Below are 21508 nucleotides of genomic sequence, written 5' to 3'. Positions count from 1 at the left end.
TTAGCTACTAAGCCCAGACCAGTCATTTCTACTGACAAGGAACAAACGCTGGTTACTGCTGCCTTAAAACCAGTTGCTTCAAGAGGATGGCGCTCATCGGCCATAGTTGGCAGCTTATCTTGGAGAAGAGCTCAAACCTCCACTGTTTTGCCACTATACCACTCATGGGGAAAGCTTCGGGAGTAAACCCAGAGGAAAAATCCAGAGTTGGAGTCTCTAAAGCCGTCCTATGTTAAAATTCAGCACTGACTGCAACTCACACGACGCCGCTGGTGCTAAACTGGTGCCATTCATTCAGATTTATCAGCTACATGGAGAGGGGAAGCCTGCTACATGAGCAACAGTTTGCTCTCCATATCATATTTCCCCAGCCTGTGTATTACATAAACAGCTGGGATGGAACATCCATGGTCAACCTGGACCAATAGAGGGCCTCAATATCACCATTAGTGTTTGAGGGCCCATAACTGAAAATGAAATAAAACTGTAAATGCCAGGAATCTGAAATCAAAACATGGAACACTAGAAACATTCAGCTGGCGAGCTCAGCAGAAAAAAAAGTTTCTCACTCCATGGTTGCTTCCTCACCTACTGAAGCTTAACAGACTCTGCTGTTTCTCTGTTCCAACCAATCTGATTGTATTTCTTGATCTTCTAGCTAAGATCTGTCCTCTCTACTGCAATTCCATTCTTTAATATCAGAACTATCTCCACATCCATTTCCATTTTGTCTAACACTTATAAAAGTATCCTGGAATACTTGGCATTTCAGTCTCTGTCCTGTGGCGGTGTGGTTTATTCTGATTGTCAATAGTCGCTTCCATTGTGATTGGTTAGTTTAGAAATCGCAGCTGCTTTTTCCATTGGTTAGCTACCTGGTGTCCAGTTTCAAATATCATGGGTATATAGAGAGAACATGTGGAAGGTTCTTTCTCTCTCTCCCTTTGTTTAAGGCAAGCAGTGCACATGACAATTCGGAAGGTAAGCTGTGCATGCACTTTCAACTAAGAATGTTTGTTGAATATTCAGCTTTGTAGTTTTTGTAACTTGGGCAACATGAATATATGGCTGAATTTTTGCTGGCTGTAAATAAGCGATTAATATACTTATTCGCACTCAGTGTTTTTTGTTTCACTCACCGGAAGCCCAAACCTGATTCAACATTAGTGTCTAGATAAAATATTAAATGTGTTTAATTTATTTTACTTGTCCCATTTATCCACCAACCTTGTAACAGTGGTAGCTACCTTTTTTCTTCTTCTAGCTTGAACATCTTGATCTTGGGAAGGTGCATTGAGTTCACTGGAGCATTCTATTATTAATCCTTCTATTGCTCTCTTTACGATCTGACCTCTTCTCTCGGTTTCCTCATCCACAACGTCATCTGACAAATCCTCTGTTTTCGTATCTTCATTGACTCTTTCCTTTTTGGCCTTCCATTCATTAGACTAGGCTTCGGTCTTTGCATCCACTTTTACGAGTAGCTATTGTTTCCCACTTGAAGTCCATGCAATAAGCATAGGCACGCAAAGCAGATTCTGCTTCTTTACACTCCTAAAAGCCCAATGTTTGCAACTTTCCTGAAGCTCCTTGAATTCTCTTCCAGCTTAATACCAAGCCACATTTTGCAAGTAACTCTCTGGTGAACATATCAGAAGCTTTTTTCAGATATGTTGCCTACAAAACTGTTGTAGTTGAGCTACTGCTTTTGTCGCTTTCACAATTCCTTTCAGCAGCACGGTCCTTCCCAACACACATTCAAACCTGAGGCACAGAAGTTTGCTCCAACACCTGTTTGTCTTCTGATGGGCAACAGATCATGGTGCTCAGCTTGGAAACAGTTGTGGCATTATCCAGTAGTATCTTTCTTAATTTGCTTTCAGTTGACTTTATTGTAAGGGATGTGGCATGCAAATAGTGGATGGGTCTCCAATCAAGTTTTAGTTGTTTCAGCCACTCACATCCCCACAACACTGGTCCTCATATTTTTACCACGTACAAGTTCAACATGGCTTGCTGGTTGTTGTATTTCACTGTCACAAATGTTATCTTTTCTCCATTTCTTAGTTGAATATCTGCAGCTTCAATTCCTAAACGTTCCTGCATTACTTTGACAATATCAGCAAAACTCACTTCAGATGGTTTCATTGGATCAGTTCAACTTTGAAGCAAATGGTATTCCTTTAAACTCAACACACTCAGCAACATCGCTGCTCGTTTGTTATTCGCTATTTCATTTGTTTCAAAATATTGTTCAATTTGCTCAGTATACATGAGCCAGTTACCTGTTGAATGATCAAACGTGCCAATCTTCCCAATGTTGCCAGCTTTTTTAATGATTATTATCACCTGATACTCATTCTTCATGAACTGTGAATTCTTCCATTTATTTAAGTTGACTGCCTTGGCACATGGTGATGATGTATCCAGTTCAGGCATTTATACATATAACTCATAATAAATTTAAACAAACAAGAATGCTTAATCTAACAATACACAGTGCCTTGAAAAAATGTTCAGCCCCCACAACTATTTTCACATTTTACTGTCTCTTTTTCTAAATTTAAAATATATTGAAGTAAGATTTTTTGTGCTAATCTACAAAACACTGTGCATTATGTCAAATCAAAAGAAAAATTCCAAATCAACAATTTACTAAAAATTAAAAACTGAAATCGAGTGACTGGAGAAGTGTTCATCCCCTTTGTAATTACTAAGCTAACCTTCCTCAGGTGTAGAACTGATATTACCTTACCAACTCGCCCAATTTGTTGATGTAGAAAAATTGGATGATCACCTATTTTCAATAAATTCACAAGAATAAATAACCCCTCTCTCTGTAAGGTCCACTCTGTTGGTAGATTTTTAACAGCCCACACCAAAATGAAGGCAAAAAAAGCATTCAAGACAAGTCAAGAAAATGATAACAGAGAAGCACAAATCTGGGGAAAGGTACAAGACCATCTCAGAGGCACTGAACATATCTTGGAGCTCAGTGCAGTCCATAATGAAAACGTGGAAAAAATACGAAACCACAGCCACACTGCCTAGGTCAAACCGCCCCTCTAAATTTAGTTGCGGAGAAGAATGGTCCTTGTAAGAGAGGCTACTGAGATGCCAACTGTTATTCTGAGTGAGCTGCAGAAGTCAGTGGCTGCAAATGGAGATGAATTTTGTGGCACCACAATATCTAAAGCCCTGTCCAAAAAGGGTATTTCTGGAAGAGTGGCAAGGAGGAAGCCCTGGCTAAAAATAATAGCCTTTCCTGTAAAGACTTAGCAAAGTGTCACTTAGAATATACTGTGAAGATGTGGAAGAAGCTCTTGTGGTCATATGACACTAAAGTAGAATGTTATGACCTCAACACTAGGTGGTATGTATGGCATAAATCTAATTCTGCACATTAGCCAGGTAACAGCATCCCTACTGTAAAGTATGGTGAGAGAGCATCTCGCTATGGGGATGCTTTTCAGCAGCAGGGAGTGGAAATCTGGTCAGGATTGATGGGAAGATGTACGCTGGTAATTACAGAGAGATCCTGGATAAAAACCTGCTAGCCTCTGCCAGAAAGCTTAAACTGGCAAAGAAGTTTGTCTTTCAGCAGGACAATGACCCAAAGCACACTGCCAGAGCAACCATGGATTGGCTTCAAATGAAGAAAATGTTTGTCCTTGAGTGGCCCATTCAGAGTCCTGACCTCAACCAGATTGAGCATCTCTGGCAAGACCTCAAGATTGCCGTCCACTGCCACTCCCCAACTAACCTAGCACAGCTTGAGCAATTTTGCAAGGAGGAATGGGCAAATCTTGCTCCATCCCATTGAGCAAAGCTAATAAAGATTTATCCAAAAAGATTGCTGGCTGGAATAGCGGAGGTTGTCCAACTGAGTACTCAGCAAAGGGGGATGAATATTTTTGAATTGCTGACAATTCAGTTTTTGAATTTTTAGTTTTTCATGCTTTACATTTTGGGCTCTACTCTGAAAAAAAAGGAGTATGTGACTCAAAAGTAATTTTTTTTAGTTAAATTGGTCAAACTTAATTCTCATTTTTGTGAACAAAGGGCTATGTGCTGAATACTTTTAAAAGGGGCTATATATACAAAATAACTCAAGTATTACTGAAAGATTAAATACACAATAATCTTGCTATAATTAACCAGTTCTTGCTGTTTACCCAAATACCTGGCAGACTAAAGGTTATGCACTCGTGTCACTGTAATTCCTTACTACAATTTTAAGAGATTCAAGTTAAAACTCCACAGAAACAGGCACTTTGTTCCACTGAGGCTATGCCCATCTTCAAGCTTCCATTTACACTAATCCTGCGTAAATCCCATTTTATTTTCTCCACATTCCAGTCAATTCCCCAACCCCACCCCACCCCACCCCTCCAGATTCAATCACTCACTTACACACCAGTGGCAATTCACTATGGTCAAACATCTGACCAAGATTTTGATCCCAATGACTTCCTAATGTTCAACATGACTCTACTTTGTCTTAAGGTCATTCATACCTAAGAACATTGGGTACAGAGTGCAAATCCTCTGCATCTTGAATTGAACAAACTTGAATAAGGAAACAATTCAATGGCTTTTAAGAAACATATTATTCAAAACTTCAGCTCATCCTTCAACTTACTGCCAATATTACTCCTTAAGGAGTCAATCTCCTATTGGATGTGAGTAGTGTTATGATACCAGCCCCCTCCTTTGTGAGAATCGCAAGAGCCCTAGTGAAGGGGGGGGGGGTCAATGACCCAAGAGAAGAGAGAGACGTGCTGAATACCGTGTTCCACCGGGATGCAGAATAAGGCGACCTTGACTATTGTCTCATGGAGACCACGTGTAAAGCCCTCGGGCAAAGTGGGCTGGTTGAGAGAGAGATTGACACCTGCGATCCCGTGAGGAAGTATAAAGGAGGGTCTGGGGGGAACGACCCCTTCAGACGCACCAAGGAGACACGATAGCGATCCCGTCGTAGCGGGAAGCCATTTTGAAGGAAGCCACGTGCGTTAGATTCCGAATCGGGAGTCTGTGGCTGGAATCACGGAAAACCGCTTTTAACTAACAACAGGGAAGCCTGCTCCCCTGATTCCACGGCTTTGCTTCGTAAGGACCCGGGCAAGTGTTCCTTTTCTCACCAATCTCTCTCTCTCTCTCCAACACGGGAAACCCAGCGGTTCCCAAAAGGCTGAAGCCTGCAGACTTCTGAATGACTTTTATATTTCCAAATGGACAATATATTATCCCCTAGACAACGATAGAGCTTATTTCTGATTGATTATTACTATACCTGCGCTTTAGATTGAATATTGACGACGTATGTTATCTAAATGTTTGTATTAACCTTACTTTTGTGCCCCTTTATAAATAAAAACGTTTAAAAATGGTACCATCAGACTTCAGCGGACCTCTCTATCTTTGCTGGTAAGTGATCCAGTTACGGGATACGTAACAGTAGTAATAGAGAATAAATATTAATTTTAAAATGATTAATATTAGAGATAAGTTAATCAATATTTTGTAATTTTTATCATTTTAAAATAAAGTACCTCCAACAAGTGAATAAAGTTATAGTAGTGAAATATCTATTTAGAAGTTATTTAGGTAGTGTTTCCTTAGTTGTTGGGAGAGGGCACTTAGATTGTTGCAGAACGAGCACCAATAAGAGATGGCCGAATTGCACCTATGGGGTCAATATTTTTATGATCACTTGTGGGCAAAGTTTAGACCAGTTTGAAAATGTAGATAAATCCAGAAAGTAGCAGATAAAAAGTAGCAATGAAAACAGAGTAAAATGAAATATTAACAGCAGTAAATTTGAACATATCCTAAAATATTAAAGCTCATACAAATGTTGAGAAAGGGGCTATTAAACTGTGGGTGTCCATAATCAAATTAATAAGAGGTGAGGATTCAAGTGCATACTGCAAGATAAGATTATGACAAGGTGACACGATGTGGCCAAGAGTTCATAATATTTTTGGGTATCAAAGAAGTGATGAGGAAAAAGTGGACGGAGTCAGGGAGTTTTAATTATATGTGATATGTAATTTTAATAAATGGAAAAGAATTATATCATGGTTCAAGAATGGAATCTATGCTAAATGCTAGTAACAAGTTGACACAAAAATTGTCAGTGTTGTGTATAGTGAGGAAGGTTGTCAAAGGATACAGCAAGAAACACTCTAGATGGAAGTGTGGGCAAAGAAATGGCAGATGGAGTTTAGTCCAGACAACTGTGAGGTTTTGCACATTTGGAAGTCAAATATAAGGGGAAAATATGCAGTAAATGTCTGGACACACACAAAACATCTGGAAATCTCCAGGAAGACCTTCTTCGTTGCTGCTGCTGCTGTGAGGTCCGGGTCTCTGCTGAGAAGAACAGGCCCCCAGTCCTTGTGGTCGCGTTGCCGATGGCCGTTGGCAGGGCCGTCTTAATACGCTCGGCAGAGGATGGTGCTCAGAGAAGCTGTGCAGGAGGGGATGGTCGGAGGTTCAACAGACTCGGAATCTGTTGTGGTCAGGTCGCTTTCACTGTGTGCTGCGTCTGCGAGGCTGGGTTCAACGGAGCTTTCATTGTGTGCTGCGTCTGCAAGGCTGAGTCGGGCGGTGCCATGGAAGTCCATAGCAGGGGTATTCCCTTCTGCCACTGGTGTGGGATGACAAGTCAATCGGGACCCTGAGGACTTGTGAAAACTGTGTGATGGTTTCTTTCGAACTTATAGTCTTTTAACATCTTTGGACTATTTTTACTGTGCCCATGGTCTTTTTTTTTTATCAATTATGCTATTGTTTGCACTGTTGTAACTAGGTGGTTTTGTGCAGGTCTTGTAACTTTAGTTTTTGGTCTTGTTTTGTCTGGTGGATTTGGAGCTCCTTTCTGGGGAACATGCTAAGACGGTAGCGCGATATTAATACGCAGCAGCCTCTCCGGACTCTGGACTGGCGATTGCCAAACGTTATGTGGATTTTCTGGTGTAGTCTGTTTTGTCATGTGCTTTTGTGATATCATTCTGGAGGAACGTTGTCTCATTTTTTAACTGCATTGCAGTTGTGGTTTCTAGATGACAATAAACTGAATCTGAAAAATGGTGGAGGAACTCAGCAGGTCTGGTTCTTGTCCCGTACTCTTTTCCATAGATGCTGCCTGGCCTGTTGAGTTCCTCCAACATTCTGTGTGTGTTACTTGGATTTTCCGCATTGGCAGATTTTCTCTTGTTATGAATATTGACATACAGTGGGACCCTTGGGTGCTAGTCCATAACTCCCTTAAATTTGCAGGACAAGTAGACAGGGCGGCAAAGAAGGAATATGGCCTGCCTATCTTCATTAGTCAGGATGTTGTGTATAAAAGTTGAGATGTTATATTGCAAATGTATAAAACTTCAGTTTGGCCGTGTTTGGAAAACTCTACAGTTCTGGTCACCACATTGCAGGGAAGATATGGAGATTTTGCAGAATAAAGAAGTTCAACATAATATTGTTTGGATTAGAGAGCATTGGCTGTACGGAGATTTTGGACATATTTGCATTGTGAACTCTCAAGCATTGAAGACTGGGTAGCAAACTGATTGAAGTATATAAAACTATCAGAGGCATAGAAAGGGTAGATAGTCAGTCTTTTAGCCAGGGTGGACCAGGGTAGAAATGTTAAGTACTTGGGATCACACCCTGAAAGTAAGCGAGGGAAAGGTTAAAGAGACTTACAGGGCAAGTTTTTACACTATTTTATGTTTATTAATAATGGAGATTTAATAAAGTTTGCAGATGGTTTGGGAAGCATAGCAAAGTGGAAACTGGCAGTTGGTTTATCATTGTCAGATGTACCAAGGTACAGAGAAAATTTTTCTTTTATATGCCATCCATACAGATCATTTCATCACATCACTACAATGAGATAGTACAAGGGAAAAACAATAACAGAATGCAGAATAAAGTACTACACTTATAGAGAAAGTGTAGTGCAGCCAAACCATAATGTTGTAAGACCATAACCAAGTAGGTTATGAGGTCAAGAGCCCATCTTATCATACTAGCAGGCTGTTCAATAGCCATATAACAGAGGTATGGAAGCTGTCCTCGAGTCTAGTTCTATGTGCTTTCAGGCTCTTGCATCTGTTGTTTGCTGCTTTACCAAGGCAGTGAGAAGTATGGACAGAATCTATGGAAGGGAGGTTGCTTCCGTGATGTGCTGGGCTATGTCCACCACTATTGGAAGTTTCTTGCAATGTCAGGCCGAGCAGTTGCCATACCATGCTGTGATTTATGCCGAGTAGATGTTTTCTATCTACAAAAATTGCTGAGGTTCCACAGGGACATGTGAAATTTCTTTGGCCTCTTGAGGAAGTTTAGAGATGCTGGTGCACTTTCATGGTCATGGCATCTACATGGCTGGACCAGGAAAGGCTGTTAGTGACGTTCTCTTCTAAAAACTTGATGGATGGTCATCAGGAGAGTTCAAATATAAGTCCAAGTTCAAGTTAATCATCATTCAACCGTACACATGTATATAGCTAAACAAAACTACATTCCTCAAAACACAGTATATATAACACAATCATCACATGAAGTAATATAAACATCATAATATTGCCAAATAAAAAGGTATTCTGTAGATATACAAGTTGACATAAAGTACATATACTTTTTGTAAGTACATATACAGTTCAAAATACAACAGTATACTGCTATTGATGCTGTCATAAATAATGTGTACTGAGTTGTAGCAGGGTGTTCAGAATACTGGGCTTCAAAATGACAAAAAGGTTGATGAAAAGGAATGAAGATTAGCAGACAGAATCGAACACAAAGAAATGTGAAATTATATCTCTCCAGAGATGCATCATGTGCATAGGAAGATTCTGAAACATGTAAAGGATCAGAGAGACTGCAGTGTCCAGATGTACAAATCTTTAAGACTGGTAATGGAATTAAAATTGAACATGACTAATTTGTGATTATAAATAACATCATCCAATATAAACCAAAGCAATGATGCTAGAATGTATAGATCAATGGATAAGCTTCAGCTTGGAGTACTGAGATTAATATCGAGTGTCCCGACACAGTTCACTGGCTTCCTTTGGATCAAGGAACTTTGGCTGATCTCTTTGAAGGTCTTGGACAAAGTGAAGATAAATATCGGTTATATAACAGGCATAGAATAGCTGGAGCAATGGACATGGTACATTAGGACTGTGGGGTGGGGTGACCAGAAGATGGGGAGTTTGCTGTGGGGGAAACTTCATGCTCCATCTGATTCCATATCAAGGTGAATTAAACTTGAATATTATGCCTTTATATTTATGTATCTCCCGTTTTACCTTTATGGAAAGAAGTCTGCCCTGCTGCTGTTCTGCTCTGATTCTTACCCGTGTCAGGAGGGACTAGCCAGGTGTTAGATTGCCATTGACAAAAAGTGGGCCACAATAACTGGTGACCATGAGTACTTCATAATATAATATTTCACATATCTTAAGAACCTTTTGTACATGCAACAGAGCCTCCAAAATCTCTTCATATTGCCAAGGATCAACCCCAAGAGGCAGACACAACTAAGTACAGGTTCAGATTTGCAATGTACAAAAGGATAATATGCACCTCCTTTCACAATACACAGTGAAATAAATTACGGCTTGACATTCAGGGGAATTTCAGAAAAAATTTACATTTTCCTCTGATTGCTTGCAATTTGATCTGTAAATGGTACAACTGGAGTAATTATGAACGTCGGATTCCAGAAATGGATCATATGATGCAGCAAAACATGGTTTGTAAATAACATTCCTGGACAGCAGGATAAAAAATATCCTTTCAGCTAGATAACCAAGAGATAATAAAATTCTCAAAATGAGAGTTAGTTACTTAATAGAACATGACACCAAAGAATTCCAGAGAACTCCATGCCACAAGGTTAGTGGAACTTTATGTAAAAGAAGCAACCAGTTCCCCTCCACCACCCTCCTCCCCCGTGCGGAAGAACTGATTCTCACCCTAAACAATTTCTTCAGCTCCTCCCACTTTCTTCAGCCTCGAGGGGTAGCCATGGGCATCCGCATAGGTCTCAGCTATGCATGTCTTTTCATTAGCTACAAGGACAGTCCATATTCCAAGCCTTCCCCGATAATGCCCCCCACCAACTCTTCCTCCGCTACGTTGACAACTGGTTTGGTGCTGCTTCCTGCACACATGCTGAGCTTGTCAATTCAACCAACATTGCCTCCAACTTCCACCTGCCCTTAAATTCACTTGGTCCTTTTCTGACACCTCCCCCTCCCCTCACCTTTCTTGATCTCTCTGTCTCCATCACTGGAGAAAAACTGTCGACCAACATCGTTTATAAAGCTACCGATTCGCACGGCAATCCTAACTATACGTTTCCCACCTTCTCCTGTAAAAACGCTATCCCCTTTTCTCAGTTCCTTCGTCTGCATCCGCAGCTGTTCCTAGGAATAAGCTTCCTTTCCAGGAATCAGAGATGTCCTCCTTCAAAAAACGGGGCTTCCTTTCCTCCACCATTGATGCTGCCCTCACTGGTATCTCCTCCATTTCCCCAACATCTTCCAGAGGCCTTAACAGTCATAGAGTTCCTTTTGTCCCCACTTACCACCCCATGAGGCTCCGCACCTTCCACCATTTCCAAACGGATCCTACCACTTAACATACCACGAACCCCTCCGTTTTTCTGCAAGGATCACTCCCTCCGTGAATTCCCTGTCCATTCGTCCCGAAACGTCAACTGTTTGTTCATTTCCATGGATGCTGCCTGACCTGCTGAGTTCCTCCAGCACTTTGTGCGCTTCCAGCATTTGCAAAGTTTTCCTGTCTTTCATAACAGCAGACCAAATATACATCCGAATGATAAATTGACATACTTCCTAAATTCGGGCCGGCAGAAACGTTACCTGCCTGTAATCGATACAGTGGCGTGTTCGAATACTCGCGCTATGGTTTAGCAAAATTATTATTCCCGTTGTGTCCCGCTATTATTCCCATAAACTGTCCCGTTGTGCCACTGTGCTTCTTTGAGTCGAAGATTACAGCAAGTTAATTTCCAAGCAATTATGGCATAAAATGACTTGTAACTAAATACTTAATGACTGGAATGTAATGATTGCTAGTTTATACAGCGGCAGTGCCTAAATTTCTGTCTATAAATGTAAATGATTATCCGAACTATAAAATTGCCTAATTTTACTTTATCTGAATCTGATAAAATTCAGAACAGACGTCTGTCCAGCCAACTTTGCGTAACACAATATATTGCAATTCATTATCAAACCTCAGGTTCCACTTTTCAACATGAAAATTTGTAGTGTGTCGGAACACCTTACCGGCGATATCCCATAACTGCAGCCGGACCACAGTATCCGAGTCCCAGTGGATAACTTTGAGAGCGAAATCCACACCAATTGTAGCTCGATAATGTTGGGAAAAGTTTTGATGTACGTAACGTTTTATGATACTCGTCTTTCCTACCCCCAGGTCGCCGATGACTAAAATTTTATAGAGGTGCTCAGTCTGGCTTTTCTGCATTTTCGAAGCTGCAGGGTCATAACCCGTTGTACACTGTCCGCGAAGCGAAACGAGCTACTGACGACCTCGCCCAGGATTTACAGCGAGGGCTGCGCTACTAACGTCTGAACACGCACAATCTCACCACTGACCCGGACGCCGTGGACAGACCCATCATCATCAGTCAGACGTGCAACTATGCCGAGAATGTGGCAGAAACGCGGCTCGCTGGCTCTTATTGCAGTTGAGTAGTTTTCCTTCAAAGACTTTATAAAGTTTCCTTTCACTAGGCGGCCTAATGCGGGACTAATCCGACAGCAGAACCAACGGGTAGGGCAATACAGTGATATTATAAGAGCGTTAGAACAGTGCAGGTTTGAAGGAATGACACTCTGCTAATATTTCTGCCTTCAGTGCTTCTCAGTCAGTTCAGTGAGACCATGTCTTCTCATAGACATTTGAATTTTGAACCAAATGCTACCAGCTGTAGCTTTCTGACTCTGAGTCACAGAGCACGAGGGCATGGAAATAGGCCCTCTGGCCCAATTTGACCATGCCCACCAAGTAGCCTATCTGAGTTAGTTCTGTTTGCCTTTGTTGTTTATCTCTCTAAATCTTTCCTATCCATCTACCTGTCTGGATTTTAAGCATTGTAATTAGACAATAGACAGTAGGTGCAGGAGTAGGCCATTCGGCCCTTCTAGCCAGCACCGCCATTCACTGTGATCATGGCTGATCATACACAATCAGTACCCCGTTCCTGCCCTCTCCCCATATCCCTTGACCCCGCTATCTATAAGAGCTCTATCTAACTCTCTCTTGAAAGCATTCAGAGACTTGGCCTCCACTGCCTTCTGGGGCAGAGCATTCCACATATCCACCACTCTCTGGGTGAAAAAGTTTTTCCGCATCTGTTCTAAATGGCCTACCCCTTATTCTTAAACTGTGGCCTCTAGTTCTGGACTCACCCATCAGTGGGAACATGCTTCCTGCCTCCAGCATGTCCCATCCCTTAATAATCTTATATGTTTCAATCAGATCCCCTCTCATTCTTCTAAATTCCAGTGTATACAAGCCCAGTCGCTCCAGTCTTTCAACATATGACAGTCCCGCCGTTCCGGGAATTAACCTTGTGAACCTACGCTGCACTCCCTCAATAGCAAGAATGTCCTTCCTCAAATTTGGAGACCAAAACTGCACACAATACTCCAGGTGGGGTCTCACCAGGGCCCTGTACAGCTGCAGAAGGACCTCTTTACTCCTATACTCAATTCCTCTTGTTATAAAAGCCAGCATGCCATTAGCTTTCTTCACTGCCTGCTGTACCTGCATGCTTGCTTTCATTGACTGATGTACAAGAACACCTAGATCTCGTTGTACTTCCCTTTTTCCTAACTTGACTCCATTTAGAAAGTAATCTGCCTTCCTGTTCTTGCCACCAAAGTGGATAACCTCACATTTATCCACATTAAACGGCATCTGCCATACATTCGCCGACTCACCTAGCCTGTCCAAGTCACCCTGCATTCTCATAACATCCTCCTGACATTTCACACTGCCACCCAGCTTTGTGTCATCGGCAAATTTGCTAATGTTACTTTTAATCTCTTCATCTAAATCATTAATGTATATTGTAAACAGCTGTGGTCCCAGCACCGAACCTTGCGGTACCCCACTGGTCACAGCCTACATTTCCGAAAGGGACCCGTTAATCGCTACTCTTTGTTTCCTGTCAGCCAGCCAATTTTCAATCCATGTCAGCACTCTGCCCCCAATACCATGTGCCCTAATTTTGCCCACTAATCTCTTATGTGGGACTTTATCAAAGGCTTTCTGAAAGTCCAGGTACACTACATCCACTGGCTCTCCCTTGTCCATTTTCATAGTTACATCCTCAAAAAATTCCAGAAGATTAGTCAAGCATGATTTCCCCTTCATAAATCCATGCTGACTCGGACTGATCCTTCTACTGCTATCCAAATGTGTCGTAATTTCCTCTTTTATAATTGACTCCAGCATCTTTCCCACCACTGATGTCAGGCTAACCGGTCTATAATTCCCTGTTTTCTCTCTCCCTCCTTTTTTGAAAAGTGGGACAACATTAGCCACCCTCCAATCAGCAGGAACTGTTCCTGAATCTATAGAACATTGGAAAATGATTACCAATGTGTTCACGATTTCTAGAGCCATCTGTACCCACCTGTACCATTTTAATGGCAACTAATTCACATACCCACAACCCTCTGCACAAAAAAATGGACCCTCAGTTCCCCGTCAAGTTTTCTCACTCTCACCTTAAATCTATGTTCACTAGTTTTAGACTCCCTTACCCTGGCAAAGAGACTGCGTCCATTCACTTTATCTAAGCCCTCACAATTACGTATACCTCTACAAGGCCACCTCTCAGTCTTTAGCGTTTCTGGGGATAAAATGCTTCAGCCTATCCAGACGCTATTTATAATTCCAACGCTCTGGTCCTGGTAAAATCCTTGTGAATCTTTTCTGCACCCTTTCTAGATTAATGACACCTTTTCTTTAGCTAGGCAACCAGAAGTGCACTCAATACTTTGTGTGGTCTCACCAACACCCCATACAGTTGTAACAATAGAGTCAAAAACTTGTACTCATTGCCCTGACTGATGTAGGCAAGCATGCAAACACTTTCTCCACCACCCTCACCAACTGTGCTGCCACTTGTTATCCTAGGTCTCTCAGTCTTAGCTCTGTGCCACTATCTATAGATTGGCAAATTAAATCCTCAGGAATTAATTGTATTTCTATTTGTGCCTGAAGGACACTGACAACAATATGATCAATTCCTTAAGGCAATCCTTCAAGTACTAGAAGTCACATTCAACCTGCTGGGTGTCATGATGTGCGCTGGCAATGTTGGAACCCAAGTGTGGAGGAATAGACTCCAATGTAGAGACAGTGATGAAAGAACTCATAAGAATTCCAACTGAGCATTGGTGGCTCGGCCAAGCGACACCACGAGATGTAACATTCTCAAAACTAGCACCCGTGATTAGCGCTAATTGGGTGTCCACTTAAATAATACATGTAACGTGGAATCCCCAAGTCTATCAAAGTAAACAAGTTTAAACAGAAAGCACCAGAGACTGCATTACAAAGAGCGAGTCGCTCGGGAAAAATAAGCAAATCTAAATTATTAATAACTTGTTAAACAACAATTAACCAGTTCTAGTGCTCCCCACACAGGCCTGAAGAGCTCATTATAGTACCCCCCTCACTGTTGCCAGCACCTGATGACTTGAGAGACACCTGGGGACCTTGAGAGACACCTGGGGACCTTGAGAGAGTGGAAACATTGAATAAACCTAAGAAACCTGGAAGTCCATCAGAAACCTGGATGACCTTGAGAACCTAGAGAACCTTGACAACTTTGAGAATCTTGAAAACTCTGACGACCTTGAGAACCTCAATGAGTCCTAGAAGAAGGCTTGTACATAGACAGAGAAGCTTGGAATGTGGATTTGAGAAACTCGGAATATAAACTTGAGGAACTTAGAACATGGACTTGAGAATAGATGACATTCTCACCTAAACCTGACCGATATCAAAATGCCACTGAATCCATTACATGGAGGGGTCCTCCTGTCAGGATATGCGCTGGCAATGTTGGAACCCAAGTGCGGAGATGGCAACCAGAGCTTATTCATAAGAATTCCAGCAGAACATTGGTGGCTTGGCCGAGAGACAACATGAAATGTAACATTCTCAAAATTAGGTCTCTGTGATTAGCACTAATTGGGTGTCTGCTTAAATAATACAAGTAACTGGGAATCCCTGAGTCTATCAAAATAAACTTAAGTTTAACAGAAAGCACCAAGAGACCGTATTACAAAGAGCAAGTTGTTTGGGAAAAGCTCAAGGAAATCTGAAAGATCAAGACCCTCATTAAACAACAATTTAACCAGTACAGGTGCTCTAAATCCTTGGCACCCAATACTCTCTGGTGCCCCACACAGGCCCAAAGAGCTCATTACAGGTTGGTGCAATGCCTTTGGAATTCTAACCCTTAATAATAAAGGATTTTCAATCTGCAGCAAAAAAGATAGCACAATCCATAGATATCTCTTATCTTCCACCTCAATGATTTAGGCCACCTAGGTTGCTCCTATCTTCACTCATCCCAAAAAAATTCTTACAAGATATAAAAGTTTCAACTTTTACATCTTTCTATGATTAATTCAACTTTAATTCACAGTGTAATGACAGTATGATTTTAACAGACTTTGGCCTGTTTATTTTCTGCTTTTTTGTAAAAATCACTCTTTATCTTGCAGTGCCCGTGATGCATGCAGAAGGTTAAGTATTGGTTTATATTGCTGGGGGCTGTCAAATGCTGTTACCATTTGAAATAAGTTTGATTAAATAGCATTAGGTAACCAATTACTACAGCTGGCCACATTTGATTGGGTCTGATCCCCCACAGGTCAGACAGTAACAGCAACCGATGCTAATTAAATGAATCATATTCATAAACCAAGGCAAAGAAGAAAATTTCAGCATAAAGAGCAATCCGGCGTATCAGGTAAGAACCAGAAGTGAAACACCTCTAAAGTAACAAGCTGAAATAATGTAATACTGTGCAGATGAAGGTGAAGGGGAAAAGAACATGGCAGGGACATAGAGAAGTGATCAGAGTTTAGTGTATAAAGCTTCAGTTTGACCAACAAAATAATTTGTTTAAGTTCTGAACAGAAATTAGCATTGGTTCATTCATAAGCACCTTTGGACCTTTATCAGACTATGCAAGTACTATACAAAGGGTGGCATGATAGCATTGTGGTTAGCACAATGCTTTACAGTATCAGCAACCCAGGTTCAATTCCTGCTGCTGCCTGTACGTTCTCCCTGTGACCGTGTCGGTTTCCTCTGGGTGCTGCAGTTTCCCCCCCACAGTCCGAAGATGCACCAGTTGCTAGGTTAATTGGTCATTGTAAATTGCCTCATGACTAGTCTAGTTGCTGGGCGACTCGGCTCAAAGGGCAGGAAGGGCCTATTCCGCGCTGTATCTCAATAGAGATAAATAAAGAAATAAGTAAAATGAAATCAAAGAATGTGTCCAGAAGCAAGTCTGTTATTTAGTGACAAAGAACTGGTCACTTTCTTTTTGATGAGATATTTTGCAAAAGTCATAATGTAAAATTGATTGAAATTACTTTAGACATTTAGTGAGAAATAAATGATCCATTTTAATCATTGGAGAGTAGAATTGCAGAGTATTCTAGCTTGCTGTTTGAATATACTGCCGATACAGAAAAACTTACAATAACACAGATCCTGGAGACTGATTTGTCCACCGTTAAAGGATTGTGCAATATTCTAACAGCCCTAAGAGGTAGCTGCCCACATTATTCTTTAAGAACTCAGTGATACGTCCATCCACCTACCTTTAGGACTTATCTTTTCAGGTCTTTCTACTCTAGTGTCAGGTCTTACAAGATGAGAGCCAGATTTATTATCACTGTCATGTGACATGAAATTGGTTCTTTGTGGCAATAGTACAGTGCAAGGACATATGAATCTATAAATTTCAAAAATCACTAGAAGTGCAAAAAATAAGGAAAAATGAATGGTGCTAGGAGCAAGCTCTATTAAATACTATGCATGACATTGAATCCCACATTCTGTAGATTAAAAGGGAACCTACACAATTCTGTCTATAAGATCTTTGCTTCTTTTGGACATATTTAATCCTTAGTTTTAACCCATCTAGAACAGAGGGTTAAGGGAGGGAGGAGAGATGGGGGTGGGCCTAAATATTTTATTTGCAGGACATTAGATCCTGCAGAGTGCCAAAAGATCAGAAGATATAGGATCCTTTTGGATAAAATTAAGGAACTACAAAAGGTAAAAAGACCCAGATGGGAGTTTTGTATAGGCCTCCGACTAATAGCCTGGATGTGGAATACAAATTACAACACAAGACAGAAAGGGCAGGTAAGAGGGGCAGTGTTACAGTGGTCATGGGGAACTGCAGATATGTAGGTAGACTGGGAAAGTCAGATTGATGCTGGATTGAAAGAGAAGGAGTTTGTAGAGTGCCTGCCAGATGGCTTTGAAGAGTATGTACACATTGCTGGAAGAACTTAGCAGGCCAGGCAGCATCCGTGAGAAAAGAGTAGCCAACGTTTTGGGCTGAGACCCTTCATCAGGAAGGTTTTTCCACATCTCAAATGCTGTCAACTTCTTTTCGTCAGCTGCTTTTAGGGTCCATGTTTCACAGCCATAAAAGGGTTACTGGCCAGACAAGACTCCTGAGGAGGCGAATCTTGGTGTCAGTGCTCAGATCTATCTTTCCAGATGTTCAAGAGTTTGATAGTGCTTGTGCATGCCATTGCTAGCCTTCGCCTTATTTCCTTGCTGGATTCATTTGTGCTATTTAGTTCTGCACCAAGGTATATAAAGGAGGACACTTTTCGATCTTGTCATTTCCGATGTAGATGTCAACTTGAATTGCAGTTTTGCTTATCACCATTACTTTGGTCTTTTTGCCACTTATCAGCAATCCAAATTCAGCAGAGACTTTTGCAACATTGTTGAGTAGTGCTTGTGGGTCTTCTTCTGTTGTGGCGAGCAGGGCTGTGTCATCTGTGTATCTCAAGTTATTGGTGGTTCTTCCTCCTAATTCCAGTGTTGTCTGGAATTGCCAGTCTCATGATCATCTCAGTGTAGATGTTAAAAAGGTGTGGAGAAAGGATGCAGCCTTGGCAGACTCCTTTCCCATTGCAGAATGATTCAGCCTCACCAGATGTGGTCCAAAGGCTAGAGGATTGTGTAGCCTACAGTGTTTCTAGAAGAGCCACTAGGTGTGGTGTCACGCCCAGTTGAATCATTGCTGTCCATAGTTTGGTGTATTGAACACAGTCAAATGCCTTTGGGTAGTCTATGAAACAGTTGTACGGGGGGGGGGGGGGGGGTACTGACCTCTCTCATTTTCTCCATTATTAGGGGCATGTTGAAGAGCTGGTCTCCGGTGCCTTGGCCACTCCTGAAGGCAGCCTGTTCGAGTGCAATTTCTCTATCTAGGGATTCCTGATCCCTACCTTCTCCTGAAAGACAGGTTTGATTAAACTTATGCCTGTCATTCACTTGCCCCACTTCTTCTCCATTCCACTTGGTATCAATCCTGATATTTGAAGTCCCAACGTCTGCAAATCAGCGAGTTCACTGGAGTCTGGAGGCCGGAGACACCCTGTCCTGGGATCGGAGGTCTGTGTGTGTTGTGGGCAGGTGGTTGGGAAGTGTTTCAATGCTTGCTGTGCTGCCAAACATTGTCAATATGCTATGTTAGCGCCGGAATGTGTGGCAACGCTTGCCGGCCGGCTGCACCCAGCACATCCTTAGGCTTTCTTTTCTTAACACTAATGAAGATCTTCTCTATCTGTTTCAATACACGAGGGGTGATTGATAAGTTCGTGGCCGAAGGTAGAAGAAGTCAATTTTAGAAAACCTAGCGCATTTATTTTTCGGCATAGTCCCCTCCTACATTTACACACTTAATCCAGTGGTCATGGAGCTTACGGATCCCTTCTTTGTAGAAGTCGGCGTCTTGGACCACCAGAAAGTGTCCACAGCAGGGGTGATTGATAAGTTACTGGCCTAAGGTAGGAGATGAGTTATACAGCTCTTGTTACATGTACGTGCAGTTCAACTCTGAGTGATTATGCAGAAAGTTTGAAGTTAATAACTTTTGTGTTATTTCTGTTTCAGATCACTGAAAATTGCAAGTAAGCACTGTCTGAGAAAATGGTCAACATCGGCGTTCGTGAAGTCATCCGCTACCTCGGTCTCAAGCGCTTATCACCCAAGGAGGTCCACGAGAACATGGCAGCAACACTAGGGGAGGGTGAAAAATAAATGGGCTACCTTAGGCCACAAGCTTATCAATCACCCCTCGTGTATGTGATAAATAAATCTGAATCTGAATCTTAAGTAATAACTCTATGTACTGAGTAAAAGGAAACTCGATAATTATAAAAACTCTGGCTAGTTCCATGTTAATTGACAATTTTTAGCAATTGATAATTATTTTTCTATTAAAAAGGCAATCTTCTGAAAATTGCTGTTAGTGTTACAATTTACAATTTATTAATATAGCCTAAGTTAATTTGTAATAATGTAATTAAGTAGCAAAATAAAAGCCAGAAGATAGATCAAAATCATTTACTTATTACCATTTCTACCTTGTTTCAGTTTTTTACTAGCATTCCCCTAAAAGGATTTGATGATCATGACAATGCATATCTCTCTCAATTGCTTTTAGGATAAATAATGGTACTAACAATGAAACTAGAGCTCTGTCAGAGGACCATTACATTGAAGTTATTTGATTTGCCTTCATTAAGAATGGTTACAAAGCACTCCATTTGGTTACAAAATTTTTTTCAAGAAATTATTATTTTCAATTCCTTTTGCTAATGCATTTAAAAATCCTTTAAGACCCTTATTATTATAATTGCAAAATGTTTGCAACATTTCTAAATAGTCACTGATTAAAGTTGATTATATTAATTTGCATAACATTTTTAATTCTCCTGAAACTACTGTCTCTGACATTAGTCAAAGGATTCTACTGAAAGTCTAATTGAGTTGATTCCCATATAGTGCCTATTAAAAATATTCACCCCCCCCAGAAGTTTTTATGTTATATTGTTTTACAACATTGAATCACAATGGATTTAATGTTTTTACACTGATCAACAGAAAAATACTCTTCTGTCAAAGCAAAAACAGATCTCTACAAAGTGATCTAAATTAATTACAAATATAAAATACAAAATAATTGATTACATAGGTATTCACCCTCCCCCACCCTTTAATACGATACACCAAATAATCACTAATGCAGGCAATTGGTTTTAGGTACATTGAGACAACACACACAAAATGCTGGTGGAACACAGCAGGCCAGGCAGCATCTATAAGGAGAAGCGCTGTTGATGTTTCGGGACGAGACCCTTCGTCTGACCTGATCTGCAGATTTCCTCGTGTTAGGTATATTGAGATCTGTTTTTGGAGACCTGCGTGCAGTACTAAAAATACACCTGTGTCTGGAAGGTCCAACTGCTGGTGAGTCAGTATCCTGACAAAAACTACACCACGAAGACAAAGGAACACTCCAAGCAACTCCGCGAAAAGGTTATTGAAACACACAAGTCAGGAGATAGATACAAGGAAATTTCCAAGTCACTGAATATCCCTTGGAGTACAGTCAAGTCAATCATAAGGAAATGGAAAGAATATAGCACAGCCTAGAGCAGGCCGTCCTCAAAAACTGAGTGACCGTGCAAGAAGAGGATTAGTGAGGGAGGCTACCAAGAGAACTGTGCCAATGCTGGAGGAGTTATAAGCTTCTGTGGCTGAGATAGGAGAGCCTGTTGTCCAGCTGCTTTATGGGAGAGAGGCAAAGAGAAAGCCACTGTTGGGGGAGAAAAACTCACATCTTGTCTAGTGTTTGCCTGAAGGCATGTTGGAGTCTCTGAATTCACTTGGAAGAAGGTCTAAGGTCTGATGAAACCAAAATTAAGCTTTTTAGCCATCAGACTGAATGTGCGTAAGCCAAACATCGCACATCATCAAAAACAAACCATCCCTACCATGAAGCATGCTGTGGGGTTACTTCATTGCAACTGGCAGTGGAAGGCTTATGAAGGTAGAGGGTGAAATGAATGCAGCAAAATACAGGGAAATCCTGGAGGAAAACCTGATGCAGTTTGCAAGAGAACTGCGACACAGGAAAAGATGTTTTCCAGCAAGACTCCGTCCTCAAGCATAAAGCCAAAGCTACACAGGAATGGCTTAAGAACAACAAAGTTGATGTCCTGGAGTGGCCAAGTCAGAGCCCAAACATCAATCCAATTGAGAACGTGATGGCTGGCCTTGTAAAGGGCTGCTCACTCACAATCCCTATGCAATCTGTCAGAGCCTGAGTAGTTTTGTAAAGAAGAACGGGGAAAAA

General features: G+C 41.3%; 1 protein-coding gene and 1 long non-coding RNA gene across 3 annotated transcripts in view; one reads left to right on the top strand and one right to left on the bottom strand.

The window, feature by feature from the left end:
• rab38a (RAB38a, member RAS oncogene family) overlaps positions 1 to 11696 on the bottom strand; it is a 54005-nt gene extending 42309 nt beyond the window's left edge. For both annotated transcript variants that reach the window (XM_073043365.1, XM_073043366.1), the window contains exon 1: positions 11340 to 11696. In XM_073043365.1, the coding sequence (XP_072899466.1) occupies positions 11340 to 11541 (202 nt within the window). In that variant the 5' untranslated portion in view covers positions 11542 to 11696. The remainder of the gene's footprint in view (positions 1 to 11339) is intronic.
• LOC140726681 (uncharacterized) lies at positions 11639 to 19678 on the top strand. Its single transcript, XR_012098696.1, has 3 exons — positions 11639 to 11763; positions 15977 to 16075; positions 19261 to 19678. It is a non-coding gene; the product is annotated as an uncharacterized lncRNA (long non-coding RNA).
• Positions 19679 to 21508: the final 1830 nt, after the last annotated feature.

This window comes from Hemitrygon akajei, chromosome 4 (genome assembly GCF_048418815.1).
Source record: "Hemitrygon akajei chromosome 4, sHemAka1.3, whole genome shotgun sequence".
Taxonomy (NCBI): Eukaryota; Metazoa; Chordata; class Chondrichthyes; order Myliobatiformes; family Dasyatidae; genus Hemitrygon; species Hemitrygon akajei.
The sequence above is the reverse complement of the archived record's forward strand: the minus strand, read 5'-3'. Positions and strand labels throughout refer to the sequence as shown.